The following is a 15663-nucleotide window of genomic DNA, read 5'->3' on the forward strand; positions in this document are numbered from 1 at the left end:
CCAGTGGTTTTGCTTAGTATGCAATGTCACATTCGAGCAGATTTACGCATAGCTTAGGGTCTAAGCATTAGAAAGCAATATTTTACACTTGAGTGGCTTTATCCCATATTGGATTATTTTATCCTAAGGGCAACCATTTCCATTGGATTTCATGCTTTCTTAGACTCACATTGGGCTAGGTTCTATTATGCATGATTCGTCCACTAGTGGTTTTTGTTTCATGCCTGAGAGCTCTTGGATATCTTGGTTGAACAAGAAGCATCTTATAGTGCCACTTCTATTGTGAGGCTAATCCAAAGGGTTTTGGATGATGAGAAATGTGAAGCTTTTTGTAAATCTTTGAGTTTACTCATGTTTTGTGGATGGCTCATACAGAGTGCTAGCTCATGTTCATCACATCACTCCAAGGGAATTTCTCACCATAGTCCATTAGGATCATCAAGTCACTTTTTTTCTTTGCTGGGAGGTTTATGCTTTAGGGCTAACCTTGTCTTTGTAGTATCATGTTGAATAATACCACTTCTTGTGTTGAGCGCCCTTGAGCTTCTCCTTGATCTTCTCAATCTTTGCATGCATTCAAGTATGGAGCTAGGAATTCTCTCTCACTACAATCACCTATGCATGCGTTTGAAAGGCATGTGGCATAATGCAAGGTGTTGACATGACCAAATTATTTCATGATGAGATTAACCATTGGGGGCTACTCGAAAACGATGTTGTGCTTGGTCAAGGTCTATTTGACATGTGCGCCAAGTGTGGGACTTCCACCGTCATAGAGCTCGCTTCATTATACAATGTGATTGGTACTAGGGTAAAGGAGTCAGTTGTAACACACGTGCCTTTTAAAAGTCATGCACGCCTCAATTTAGAGACAAAAATTTGGAATATGCTAGGAATCTTGTTTATGTGTCAACTTGTGATTTGCTGAAAATTGTACCATTACTGGGCCTTGGGTGTTTCTAACCCTTAAAAGACCTCAAAATTTAAACTTTCTCAAATTGACTGCCCAAATTAAATCAAAAAAATATCAATCTTGGTATTACCTAATCCGCCTTTGCATGAGGAATCTAATTTGGAATATGCTAGGAATCTTGTTTATGTGTCAACTTGTGATTTGCTGAAAATTGTACCATTACTGGGCCTTGGGTGTTTCTAACCCCTAAAAGACCTCAAAATTTAAACTTTCTCAAATTGACTGCCCAAATTAAATCAAAAAAATATCAATCTTGGTATTACCTAATCCGCCTTTGAATGAGGAATCTAATTTGGAATATGCTAGGAATCTTGTTTATGTGTCAACTTGTGATTTGCTGAAAATTGTACCATTACTGGGCCTTGGGTGTTTCTAACCCCTAAAAGACCTCAAAATTTAAACTTTCTCAAATTGACTGCCCAAATTAAATCAAAAAAATATCAATCTTGGTATTACCTAATCCGCCTTTGCATGAGGAATCTAATTTGGAATATGCTAGGAATCTTGTTTATGTGTCAACTTGTGATTTGCTGAAAATTGTACCATTACTGGGCCTTGGGTGTTTCTAACCCCTAAAAGACCTCAAAATTTAAACTTTCTCAAATTGACTGCCCAAATTAAATCAAAAAAATATCAATCTTGGTATTACCTAATCCGCCTTTGCATGAGGAATCTAATTTGGAATATGCTAGGAATCTTGTTTATGTGTCAACTTGTGATTTGCTGAAAATTGTACCATTACTGGGCCTTGGGTGTTTCTAACCCCTAAAAGACCTCAAAATTTAAACTTTCTCAAATTGATTGCCCAAATTAAATCAAAAAAATATCAATCTTGGTATTACCTAATCCGCCTTTGCATGAGGAATCTAATTTGGAATATGCTAGGAATCTTGTTTATGTGTCAACTTGTGATTTGCTGAAAATTGTACCATTACTGGGCCTTGGGTGTTTCTAACCCCTAAAAGACCTCAAAATTTAAACTTTCTCAAATTGACTGCCCAAATTAAATCAAAAAAATATCAATCTTGGTATTACCTAATCCGCCTTTGCATGAGGAATCTAATTTGGAATATGCTAGGAATCTTGTTTATGTGTCAACTTGTGATTTGCTGAAAATTGTACCATTACTGGGCCTTGGGTGTTTCTAACCCCTAAAAGACCTCAAAATTTAAACTTTCTCAAATTGACTGCCCAAATTAAATCAAAAAAATATCAATCTTGGTATTACCTAATCCGCCTTTGCATGAGGAATCTAATTTGGAATATGCTAGGAATCTTGTTTATGTGTCAACTTGTGATTTGCTGAAAATTGTACCATTACTGGGCCTTGGGTGTTTCTAACCCCTAAAAGACCTCAAAATTTAAACTTTCTCAAATTGACTGCCCAAATTAAATCAAAAAAATATCAATCTTGGTATTACCTAATCCGCCTTTGCATGAGGAATCTAATTTGGAATATGCTAGGAATCTTGTTTATGTGTCAACTTGTGATTTGCTGAAAATTGTACCATTACTGGGCCTTGGGTGTTTCTAACCCCTAAAAGACCTCAAAATTTAAACTTTCTCAAATTGACTGCCCAAATTAAATCAAAAAAATATCAATCTTGGTATTACCTAATCCGCCTTTGCATGAGGAATCTAATTTGGAATATGCTAGGAATCTTGTTTATGTGTCAACTTGTGATTTGCTGAAAATTGTACCATTACTGGGCCTTGGGTGTTTCTAACCCCTAAAAGACCTCAAAATTTAAACTTTCTCAAATTGACTGCCCAAATTAAATCAAAAAAATATCAATCTTGGTATTACCTAATCCGCCTTTGCATGAGGAATCTAATTTGGAATATGCTAGGAATCTTGTTTATGTGTCAACTTGTGATTTGCTGAAAATTGTACCATTACTGGGCCTTGGGTGTTTCTAACCCCTAAAAGACCTCAAAATTTAAACTTTCTCAAATTGACTGCCCAAATTAAATCAAAAAAATATCAATCTTGGTATTACCTAATCCGCCTTTGCATGAGGAATCTAATTTGGAATATGCTAGGAATCTTGTTTATGTGTCAACTTGTGATTTGCTGAAAATTGTACCATTACTGGGCCTTGGGTGTTTCTAACCCCTAAAAGACCTCAAAATTTAAACTTTCTCAAATTGACTGCCCAAATTAAATCAAAAAAATATCAATCTTGGTATTACCTAATCCGCCTTTGCATGAGGAATCTCATGCAAATTTCAAAATTCAAATCTGACCAGATTTGCAAAATCCCACCCAAAATTACACTTTTTTTCTTGAGTGTCTCTAAACTGGCTCCTTTACCCTAGAGCTTGCTCCCCCACTTTCTCCCTCTCCCCATCACCCTTTAACCACAAATCATTGTCCAAGGCAACATAGTGGGACAGACAGCTAGACCACCTCTTGTTTAAAAAAATCAAGCTGCATTAATTAGTGGACAACTCAAAAGAATACAGGTGAATAGAATATTCAAATGAATAAAGGAGTTTATTATTCCCGCTTATATATCAGCCGCACAAACGAGGACCATTTTGAAGGTCACGTATATTAGTTTCAAATTTCGATCAATGGATCGGTGAGAACTATCACAAGAAGATTTAGAAATTTTCTCATGTAGGAAAAGGGAGCCTTTTTCAGTGTTTTTCATACGATACATAACATCATGAGCTTTTGTTTGGGAGGCACTGCAGAGCTAGCTAGGTACGATTGGGGGAAGGGGACCACCGGACCCCCCACCGGGCCGACGGTCCCCTGCCCCCAGTCGTACCTAGCTAGATATGCCGCGCCTCCCTCGTAGAAGCTCATGATGTTGAGGTAAGTCAAAATGTGGGAATTATTGTGAGAATCTGTCCAAAACTTCTTCTGTATGAAGCTTGAGAACGTAAAGTAAGGTGTTCTCTATTGACAAGTCAAAAAAGCTAGAGAGAGATGGATAGAGAGGAGGGGCTACAAGTTTGAAGGAGGAAGCTAGCAAAGGTGGAGAGAGGAGGGGCCATAATTTTGCAGGAGTAAGCTAGCAAAGGTGGAGAAAAAGCGCTTAGACTCCAAAAAATTGACTCTAGAGAAGATATCAATTGGCTTGCTTCATGACACAAAACCAAAGATATATAGCTTAGATGGCAATGGAGGTGCATACTTTTTGTGACGTGGAGAGTTCAACTCCTTTATGTAACGTACCAGAAATTTTTTTGTGGTGTGGGTCAAATTGTTTAACGTTGTAAGAAAGAGCACAAGCTTATAAACCAAAGCTTAGTACAAATAGAAGACCAAGTTGGATAAATATAACACAACTATTTAAATTTAAGAAGGATTGGATTTTAGCCTTTGATTCATGAAAAGAAACCCATCGAAGTCAAGCTTGTATAGGTACTCTACTAGTGCATGAAAAGATCACCACGGAGCTTTTTATAACCACTGGTCAACCCTTAAAACACATACACAATTGCCATGCAACCTCTGAAAAATTATTTTATCGAGCCATCTGTAAACCGATTTTATCGATAATGTAATTCATTTAAATTGGGGAATTAACATTAAAATATGTGATTCATAAGAGGAAATTAATCCCTTTTTCAACTTTTTTCTAGCATTAAAATATGTGATTCATAAGAGGAAATTAATCCCTTTTTCAACATTTTTCTAGCATTTTTTCAATTGAAAAAGCTTTGAATGGATAAATCAAATCTATTACATTTAAATTCGGAAATAACAATGAGAATTTCCGAATTGTGAGAGGAAATTAATCCCTTTCCAAACGTTTTCTAAGCATTTTTCGGTCGAACAAGGTTTGGATAAACCAAACATAATTAATGTAAATTTGTAAATCAAAATTGAAATTTGTGAATCATGAGAGCAAATTAATCCCTTTTCCAAAAAAAAAATTGAGCATTTTTTAATTCAGCAAGATTTGGATAAACCAAACCTACCTTTCCTCAAGCATGAACAAGAGCCTTTAATAAATGACCCTCATGGGAGAATTACTTTTCCTTGCACGCAAAAGTCATGGATGTCTAACAGAAGCTTTTGGTTCTATGTACCTATCATTCAAGAATAATGTGTTCTTTAATTTCTATTATATAAACACAAAGTGAGGGTTTTTGATACAACACATCATAAAAGCTCTTCTTGTTTCCCCTAATCATGGATCTTGATACAAATATGGAGCAAATCAATGCTCAAAGTTTTTCAAGTGATATCAAGGTCACCATAGACCACATCTACAGTGTTGTTCCCGCCGGTCCGACTCCAAACGAGGCGTTTTCTTTGTCCAATATTGATCTAACAGTGATGTTCCCTGTGGAAACAATCTACTTCTACAATGCTAAGCATGGGAAGGTCTATGATCGTGCTCATGTAGACAAGATAAGAGGGGCGTTAAGCAAACTATTGGTGTACTACTATCCACTAGCAGGGAGGTTCAAGTTCAATAAGGATAAGGATAGGATGGAGGTTGATTGTAATGCAAAGGGGGTTCTGTTTGTGGCGGCAAGCTCGATGCTATCGATCAAAGACCTTGGTGAAATTGGGTTTGTCAATCCCACATTTAGGGCCTTAGTGTTGAACCCTCTTGCACTAGAGAGTCCACCAATTGCCACCATTCAGGTTAGTACTAGTGTCTTTCATTCTCATTCACATAACTAGGTTTGTGTTGATTTGTAACTAGGTGCCATAGCAAGTCATTAAGGGTGTAATTTGGCTTTCAATTAGATATATTAAACTAATTGAGTCCTCAATTGAGGCTTTCATCTCAAAATCCTACTCAACTCTTCCATTCTTTGGTGTCTCACAGTTTTGCTTAGCCTCCTTTGCTAAACTTGAATATGTCAAATTTATGTTATGCACCAATGAGTTCTTTTTTTTAACCAATTCTAGTCCATTCATGTAGGTGACCACCTTCAAGTGTGGCGGATTTTCCTTCGGCATGTATACAAGCCATGCGGCATTTGATGGTTTGTCATCTTGCAATTTTCTCCATAACCTAGCAGCCATGACAAGGGGAGATGATATCAAGGTGATCTTTAAATTCCTATCAGTGGAGCGTAAATATCTTGATCAACAAAAATTGTAGATCAAATGCATTAATAGGCCTAATGTAATCTGAACCCCACTGGAGACCTTGTTTATACAAACATAACAAAGATGTAGGGAAAGATAATGAGCTTATTATGAACTTATTAGTCCTCATAAACTAGCTTAAGTTAGATTGTTCTCTTCTTGAAACATTTATAATCACTCTCTCTTTTGATAGTGTAGATTGTGCCGGCATTCGATCGCACATGCCTTAATGCACGTGACCCTCCAAAGATTGAGTACGAGCATCCAGAGATGATGGAGCTACCAAAGGAGGCAAGTAGCATCTTTACAAAAGGAGATGTTGACCAAGGGGTGCAGGTAATCATAATGTCAATTTTCCTTGATGATAATAATGTGGGTGTCTGAGTATGTAATTGTATTGAGCTCAAAAGCTCAATACCCATGACGTATAGGGACTGGGCTATCTACCGCTTTTAACCCTATCTAGATAGGTTTTTGAACAGATTTATGTGCAGAAATCCTAGGAGCTTTGTCTTCTACACGTTCAATCGATTGCATTTGTTTGAGCAAAAGCACAACAACATATTTGATGTATTCATAATTTTTGTCTTATGCAATCTAGCTTTTTGTGTCAAAATTTTTGGATTCCGGATGTATTTTATTGCTAAAATAACAATGGCATGAATTATCTCCAATTTTAACTTGGATCTGTTCAGAGAACTATCTATTACTCTACAATACTTGTTCATCCATTATTATTGAGCCCCAATTGTAGATCACCTAGTCAACTATCTATTACTCTACAATACTTGTTCATCCATTATTATTGAGCCCCAATTGTAGATCACCTAGTCGACAAAAATAAGATATATACATCCAATTATGCCTTTCATCCCTCACCAACTCTAATTGTGGATAACCATAGTTTAAAGCCTGTCCTCGTGTTATGAAGACATAGGCAATTTTAAAGTTAAGCAATGGTTCATTACTATGTTTATTTCTACACAAGATTATATAAATGTTTAGTGTTTAGCATGTAGTTATTGTATGAGTTTTGTGCAGGATCTTACAAAAATTTCCTCGCAACATGCATACCGCTCTTTTCCATTCTCATCACTTGAGCTAAGGAAGATAAAGGAGAAGGCCATGGAGGGGGCTGATCCATGCTCCACTTTTGAAGCCATGGTATCACATGTGTGGCAAGCACGAGTGAAGGCAACAGAGCAAGAGGGTGATGGGGAGCAACCTGTGATGGTTCTCTTTGCAGTCGACATTCGCAAGCATGTGAAACCGCCCTTACCTAATAACTTTTGTGGCAATGGGGTAATAACTGCCTATGCACAAGCAATTGCAAGAGAAGTAAGAATTCAACCTCTCTCCTTTTGTGTTAGAAAAGTAAAGGAGGGTATCAAGAGGGTCACTAGTGACTATATAAAGTCAGCTATAGATTGGCTTGAGGTGCACAAGGGCATACCTTCCATGGGCATCCATGGTACTTTCTATCTCTCTGCTTGGTGGAAGCTTCCCTTTCACAAAGTGGACTCTGGGTGGGGTGAGCCCATATACGCCGGCCCCATCATGACAGGTGTTGTTGACATGGTCCTCCTCATCTCCAATTGCTCTCCTCTTGATGATGGACTTAATCTCCTTTTGGCTTTGCCACCCGATCAAATGGCCAACTTTGAACACCACATCCACATATAGTAGCATGTACAAAATGTCTTCAAAATGAAATGAGAAGCTATCTTGCGATTCTCCTCCTCATGAGCCATCTTGTATTGTGCTATTTATCCCTTCTTGAATATGAATAACTGTATGGTTGTTTTATGCTTTGTGTCAGGGCTTTCCAAAAGCTATTCTTTCTAATCTAAGAAAAAAGAAGCACACTTCAAACTCTACCAGTCTTTAGGCCAACATTTGAAGGATTTTCTCATTTTTATACGAAAACATGTAAAAGTTTGGCGGTTTTCATTAGGGCCAAAAATGATTCAAAAAGGGTTGTTTGTTAATTTAAGGATTAAGGAATAGTTCAATAGTTATTTGACACGTATACAAAAGTATGGCACTCTTGTCTCCTCTATTTTGGGTTTTGGTGGTCCTATTTTGACGGAGAACGGCTAAATGTCTTGATCATAAGGCTAAAACTGCTATATTTATGTGCTTTCGGCAAGTGAGCTCATTAAATTTGCAGCCCAAAGTAATGAAGTCTCATCTTTTATTCTATTTTATATTTCACAAAAGCGTTATCAAAAGATACGAAATCTATGTCAGAAGGCTCTCAAAACAAAGCCATTAATGACAAATCGCCTACTTTTTTCAAACGTATACCTTTTTCACTCTCTCTCTCTATTTTGTGAGAGGTTTAAGTCTTTCCGTCTCTATATTTTCTTTCTTCTTCTCTAATCTCTGAGTTTCGATGGCGTCTTTTGCACGTCGCCCTTCACATAACATAATTTCTTGTGACTTTCATAACGTTAGAGAGGATGGTCTTTGGAAGCCCATATCTTTTCGTGTGAATGACTGGGTAACAATGCTTCCTTCATGCAAAGGTGTACACAGAGTGAAGAGAACTAAACGTGATAAAGTAAAAACACCATTGGAAAGGTCGTGTTCTTGCTTTCAAAGTGACCAACAATGGTTGTCTAGCTAAGGTTCAACATGTGTACATGGCCAAGGATATGGTGTTAGACTGGGAAGAACATCCCACACTGCATTCTTATTGTAAGTAAAAAGAAAACTTCTATTTGATACAATGAATTTTTCATTCTCCCATTGTTTTTTCTCATTTTTTATTCCATTCCAGATATATTTCCTTCAACAGCTGTGGAATGGCACCCTGTGGAGAGTCTAAGTGGGACGTTCAAAGCAATGCATAAAGGGATTGCAGATGCTATGTATGCTGACAAGCCACCTTCTTACAAAACAGTGGATTTGTTTGTCTATTTTGCAGAATACAAGGTTCCATCACGAGAAGGTGCATATGGAAAACTACATCAATTACCCGTTCCCACCATAAGTTCACTTGACTAGGAAGCTCCTGATGCATATACTATATCAAGCTTCAAATCCAAGATCAAAGAAGACATCCTTAGAGCTATGTCTCCGGGAACAATATCAAGAAGGATTAAAGTTCAATGATTCTTGCCTATACATGTCTTTGTGGCATGTTTCAAAACACTGGACTTGCAAAGGGCAAAGACGATGTGGCTTAATAAAAGACTTTCTATGACTGAACTGGATAATGTACTTGGAGACGGATGGAGTACCAAAGAAACCTTCCATATTGGTGATAATATTAGTTGTAGAGTAAGCCCAAATTCTATGTCTATCTCATATCAACTATGTCATCAATCATTAGTTATGGGCTACGACTATAGGAGATGGAGAAGCAAATTAGGTAGCTGGGTTCCTCTCGACTCTGAGGAAAATTGTCCAGAGGTTGAACTAAAGGTCACAGTCCATCCACACACCGAGTATAGAAGCCTTATAGTAACAACAAATGGAGACTACATGATGTTAGATAATCTCTTGAGTTTCTTGATGAAACATCTTCTAAGTATAGATTGAAAGTGGATGAAATTGTGTTGAGCACAAGGATGGAGAATTCAACCTCTTGCATCACATGCCTTCCCCCAAAAATAGTTGTATTTGAGCCATTTGCAAGGACTTGAAAAAACAAGTTCAATAGTGTAATCATTGCATTTTGCAAATATATTTATCTTTTCTCTACCTTATTGTGATCATTATTTATGTTGTTTTAAACTTACGTGACACCATGATACACATTTAAGAATCGATAGTTGGTATTAAGTATTTGAAGAACAAAATTATGAATCATCAAAGGGTATATGTTCATATGGACAAAACGAACAAAAGTGTATATAGCTTTTGTGGAGTAATCAATCATGAAACTCCACTTTTCTTTTTGCCTGAGAGGATTATGCATCCTCAAAGACCCTTTTTCTTTTGTGTTCAGAAGGGGGGTGAAAGTTCAGGAGTGGGTGGTGGTGACTTGGGCTCCTAGGGCTTGGCACGGGGGACTTGGCAGGGGTCGGTGCTTTGGGCTCTTGAGGAGTGGTTGGCTTGGGTGACTTGGCAACATGAATGATAGCTTGAAAGGTGAGCTAGGTGTCTCCCCCTTACTGTTCTTAGTTGTACAACGCTTTTGAACCTTGAATTTCAATGGTGAGTGGAATGGATGGCCCTTTGTATCTGCTCTTTTTTTTGTAGGGCTCTTCTTCTTGGTGGGACTCTTCCCCTTGGCACGACTCTTCTTGGCATGGCTCTTCTTTGTAAGACTCTTCTTCTTGTGATCCCTTTTCTTTGAAGGGCTTTTCTTTGTATAGATCTTCTTTGCAGGACTCTTCTTCTTGTGATCCATTTTCTTTGCATCCAAACCCTTGTTGGCTCTACCTTTCTTTGGTGGCAAAGGAGATTCTCGATCATTTGGGTTTATTGATCTTTCCAAAACCATAGAAACAGCCTTCTCTCTCACCCACTTGACCCAAGACTCTGGATAGTCATGCAACTAAAACAAATAGAAAAAGGAATTAAAGGACATGAGTACATACATACATAGTTAAGAAATCAAAATAAATCAATGGCACATGAGATACACACTAACAGTGAGTGTAGTCATCTTGTACCTTGACTCAAGATATCTCCATGCATTGGCAAGCACCCTCCATCATGTTGAGTCTGTTTGTAAAGGCACTTTTTGATTGTAGTACTTGAAACCTTCTATATTGTAATCCTTATTTGTGGTACTCAGGTGACCAACAATAAGTTTGGCAGCACTGCAAGAAGACGATTAAAAAGCTATTAATAGAAAACAATGGGCCATCAAGCGTAGATCATACTTCATACTTACAGTTTAGTTCTCCCATGGATACTTGACAATGAATTCATAAATATAATATCTTTCTTCAAAAGATTGAAGATAATAAGACTCCAATGTCCTCTACAAAAAATAACAATTAGCTAGGAATACCACAGAAAGTTTTTAATAACATGTTGAGTTATAAGAGTTACCCTTCAACATAGGGGTATATTATGTAGTTGCAGGTCAGCATGTTAAAATCTTCAAAAAAAACTGGAAAGGCTTCCTTACTTGTTAAAAAGGCACTGTGAGAGGATCAAGTATGAAAATTTGCATAGTTATAGCCTCTAGAAGATCCCTCATAAGACACCTGAAAAAGAAACACATCCCCCAATGAGGCCCTTGTGCTTGCACATGCACTAATAATTAAAGGGGCAACACATACCTGAGACAGATAAAGAGCACAGTATCACCAAGCTCAATGTTGGGGTTTACAAGCATACTTCTGTCTTGAGGGAATATGTCACAATACACCTCATCATCCCCACACAAGGAGACATCCACCACCATTTGGCCTGTAACTTTTTCATAAAGGAGAGAGTTGGATGCTCTTAAAATTTTTGCTTGCTCTGTAAAGATAGCATCCTCTAAATCATGTCTTGCTCCCTCTCAACCTCCTTGCCTGCTTTGATATCCTGGGCCTTTCTTGTCTCATACTGATGTGTAACATCTTCAATGACAACCCCTGAATCTTTCTGCTGCCTGGAAGGGGGGATATTTAAAATTTGGAAGGCTTTAAGATCCTCACTAGGAATAAGCTCAAGAGCCTTATCAAACTTGTACCTCAGCCTTGACACAAGCACAAAATCTTTGCTCATAAGTGTGACCCTGTGAGCAAATGCAGTTGCAATGTAGCTATCATTCATAAATCCTATGAGAAAATCCTTGGCAGCCTCCTGAAGGCACATCAAGGCTTGAGATTGCCACCTTACTAAAACAAAGGTTTTGATATTCATCATGCTCACAAGTCTATCTAATATCTCTTTGACAACTCTCATGAAAGGTATCTTTGGAATCAGAAGACAAGTAGACTTTTGTGATTTTCTTATTTCCCTTAGAGATTTGACTTGGTAATTCAATCTTTTTCTAGCAGTAGGCCTCTGACGAGGTTGTGAAGGTGGTTTCTCTGAATCATCATCTTTCTCTGGATCTTTTGGGGCTTGGTAAACTTTTCTTGCAGTTTGTTTTGTCCTCACCATTTGAGAGTCGAAAACTTCTGCCTTTTGTCACAAAATACTTCAAAACACCGCACGACGCGATAGGGGGGACACCCACAGTCTAGAACATCTCGCTATCGTGTCGTATGTGAAGATGCTGAGCTCGGTAGCGCGTGGCGCGGAAACGTGAAAAGACACCTCACAATGCGATAGGTGCGCCACCCACAGTTTAGAACATGTTGCTATCACGTCGTATGTGAAGATGTTGAGCTCCATAGCGCGTGGTGTGAAAACATAAAAAGACACCGCACGACGCGATAGGTGGGCCACCCATAGTCTAGAACATCTCACTATCGCGTCGTATGTGAAGATGCTGAGATCGGTAGTGCTTGGCCCGAAAACATGAAAGGACACTGCAGGACGCGATAGGAGGGACACCCACAGTCTAGAAGACCTCCCTATCGGGTTGTACGGGATAGGGATAAGACGCACTCCGGAAGTGTGAAAAATTGGAGAGAAAGGGGGTGTGAGGGTCGATGAAAAGATGCCGGAGGATGCTTGGGATACGAAACGACACGAATGTGTGGTTTGGGGGAAGGTGAAAAATGACATGTGACTCTAGCTTTTTATACAACCGACTGTCTGTACAACGACCGTTGGAAGCATGCCACATGGCACGTGTGCATGGATGACACGTGTCATAGCGGTAATTCTTTACCACCTTATATAAAGCTTGATCTCGTCTTTTGTTGGTGTTGTACTTTTATTGGTGCCGCACGACGCGAGAATCTGCTCTGCTTTACTTCTCTCTCCACTCTACCACGGCTTCTCTTTTAACTCCATCACCTTGGTCCCGCACGACGCAAGGGTACGCTTTTGCAAAGTCTGGATGGGGCCTCTAGCGCTTCGTTCGGGCTTCTCTCCAGTCCATCAGTTTGGTCTCGCACAACGCGAGGGGAAGGCTTTATAAATTGTGGAATGGACCTCTATCGCTTCGTTCAGGCTTCCCTCTTCACTCCATCACTTTGGTCCGGCACGACGCTATCGCTTCGTTCGGGCTTCTTTTGGACGTCCTTGTCGACAGGCACGACGCGATAGACGAAGGCCGTAGATTGTGCCTGGGGCTTCTATCGCGCCGTTTGGGTTCTTTGGCTTCACCCTCTCCGTTTTGGTCTAGCTTCTCCGATTTGATTTTTTTTTCAACCAAACCATGAACGAAGGTCGGGAAGAGATTTTAGAGGAGAGTCCAAGTGAGAAGCTCTTGGTTGCTGTGATGGATGGAGGTGACATGGATGTGTACACCAAAGCATATGAAATATTCAACCCTTTGTTTGATCTTGCAGTTATGCTAAACTATTTAAAGGACCCTCCCCAAGTAATATGTGATGTCTTTTGCTCCCCAAGCATCTGTAATAGCAGTTATTGAAAGCTTTATTTATCTTTTTAAAGTCATCTGCATATGTAGCAGAGCTAACTTGTTGTCTCAAAACTTTCAAAAAATTATCGAGCTTCTTCCACACTTCCATGCGTTTGTTGGCTACATCTGATCTACTTTTGACATTGGTTGTTATTACACAAAGATCCTTCCAGCAGTTCTACATAGCATCAACTTGTTTGTTGTCATGGTTACTCAAAAATCTTCTGGCTTTTGCTCCACCCATTGAAACATCTTGCAAAACATCACCCGTTCCTTTTGAAAGAGTAGGATCTTTTTTTAGATGCACTTGACCACCATGAAAACCCATTTGAGAGAGCAAAGCCTCGCATTTTTCTATGCACTCGTCTGCAAGTTTACTTGGCTTAATAGAATATGTATAATCAAGATAGAGTCGAAGCAATTTGTCCAAGATTCTAATCTCTGCATGCATTGTACATATATGTACATTTTTTAAATCTATTGTTAGAATTGGATCCCAAATCATAGAACACGATGGGTAGTCGATGACGTTCACACTATTTCTCGATGGTGGTTTCCCAACCTCGTGTTCTGCAATCCATCCTTTTGTTCCAGTGCTTGCCATGCAATATAGACATGGATACTTGGTATTGGCACCTCTACATACACCAAACATGCACTTTAATGCTTTTAGGTCGGCACTCAAGTGCCATTCTACAATAAAGTCACCCATCTACACGGAGTTTTTCACCTGCATTTTGGTCTTGTATAACAGAAGGGATATCGGTCTACAAAAAGAGCCATTTCAATGTATCGTGATTTTCTACTAGTATTTGAGCTGCTCCGATCCACCAAAGCTCCATTTCTGATTGAGTTTTGTGGTATGGGGAATCAAACTTACCATGGCTATAGTCCAGTGCTCTATTCATTAGGGATATGGATACTCTTTCCATTTTTTGACATTTTTGAATTTGAGCTTCATCCAATTTCATAATAAATATAAGTTTTCCTTCACAATCTACTTCTTGTATGTTATAGTATCTCATTATAGCAGATTGAACATTTTTTATACTCATCCAAATGTTATTAAAAACATTATACTCAAAAGAAGATTTTTTTTTCTGTTTTTCATATGGCATCGTTCCTTCTATATGATAGTACTCTCCAAAATGTTCGGGTATTTCTTCATTTAACACAGTGCTAACTTTCCCAACATTGTGAGGCCTAGGCAACCCAAAAGCTTTAATCTTGTAATACTTTAAAACCTGAAACCAGGTTTTAGAGATGGCCCTGTAACCCCTTCTACTCACCCCCACTATGTCACAAACTTCTTGCATTTGAGAAGGCTGGACCAGTAAACCCATATCTTTCAGTAAATTTTGAAATACCAATTTCTTCTGAGTTTGATTTTCAAGAAGGTGCAAAAGTTTCAAAATATCACTTTTGTTCATTACCTCATTCAAAAATCTCACCCTTTCTTGAACATTGGACATATCAAATCCTAAAAGACTAGTCACATGTTCTCTAGTAATCTTTGTTGGAATTAGGGTTGAAGAGAAACACACACAGCTTGGAGAAGACGAAGGAAGCTCAAGGCACACAATAGAGAGTGTATTCCTTAGTGTGCAATGGAAAGATAGATAGCCCTAGAGTGATGGGCGTATATACAATGCACGGGGGAAAAAACCTCCTAAAGAGGGAAAAAATGCCCCGGCGGTCCTAGTGTGTTCACACACATCACTACCACATGTATATGGTAACAAATCCCCCCTGGAGTGATGCGGTGAACGAGAGCTGGCACATGAGTAAAGGGAAGTGCCATGCCCTGAGGACAGGATCAGTCCACAAAGGGGAGTAAGCCCAAAGCTTTGCGGAAAGCTTCAAGCTTCTCACGAGACAATGCCTTTGTGAAAAGATCTGCAAGGTTGTCCTGTGTTGGCACATAAGCCAAGCTGATCTCTCCTGCTGAGAGCCTCTCCTTGACATAGTGGTAATGCACCTCAATGTGCTTTGTGCGAGCATGAAAAACTGGGTTCCTCGCAACTGCCAATGCGCTCTGACTGTCAGTGTAGATAGTGTTGGCAGTGTCCTGTCCAACACCCAAGTCAGCCATAAGGCGTCTGAGCCATACACACTCAACCGTAGCTGTGAAGACTGCCCTGTACTCAGCCTCACAACTCGAAGTGGCCACAGTAGGTTGCTTCTTGCTCAACC

At 39.0% G+C, this 15663-nt stretch overlaps 1 protein-coding gene across 1 annotated transcript; it reads left to right on the forward strand.

The window, feature by feature from the left end:
• Positions 1-5078: 5078 nt before the first annotated feature.
• LOC147441248 (acyltransferase GLAUCE-like) lies at positions 5079-7844 on the forward strand. Its single transcript, XM_086482936.1, has 4 exons — positions 5079-5585; positions 5869-5994; positions 6237-6374; positions 7080-7844. The coding sequence occupies exons 1-4, from the start codon at positions 5124-5126 to the stop codon at positions 7719-7721; spliced, it is 1368 nt and encodes a 455-aa protein (XP_086339062.1). The 5' UTR covers positions 5079-5123; the 3' UTR covers positions 7722-7844.
• Positions 7845-15663: the final 7819 nt, after the last annotated feature.

The sequence above is a fragment of the Adiantum capillus-veneris genome, chromosome 15 (assembly GCF_014529385.1).
Source record: "Adiantum capillus-veneris isolate H3 chromosome 15, ASM1452938v2, whole genome shotgun sequence".
In the NCBI taxonomy this organism is placed as follows: Eukaryota; Viridiplantae; Streptophyta; class Polypodiopsida; order Polypodiales; family Pteridaceae; genus Adiantum; species Adiantum capillus-veneris.

Excerpts from the sequence above, each read along its gene's own strand:
- LOC147441248 (XM_086482936.1), top strand. The coding sequence starts at position 5,124 with ATGGATCTTGATACAAATATGGAGCAAATCAATGCTCAAAGTTTTTCA. Across the intron at positions 5,995-6,236 it reads CAAGGGGAGATGATATCAAG|ATTGTGCCGGCATTCGATCG; the intron begins GTGATCTTTAAA and ends TTGATAGTGTAG. Across the intron at positions 6,375-7,079 it reads ATGTTGACCAAGGGGTGCAG|GATCTTACAAAAATTTCCTC; the intron begins GTAATCATAATG and ends AGTTTTGTGCAG.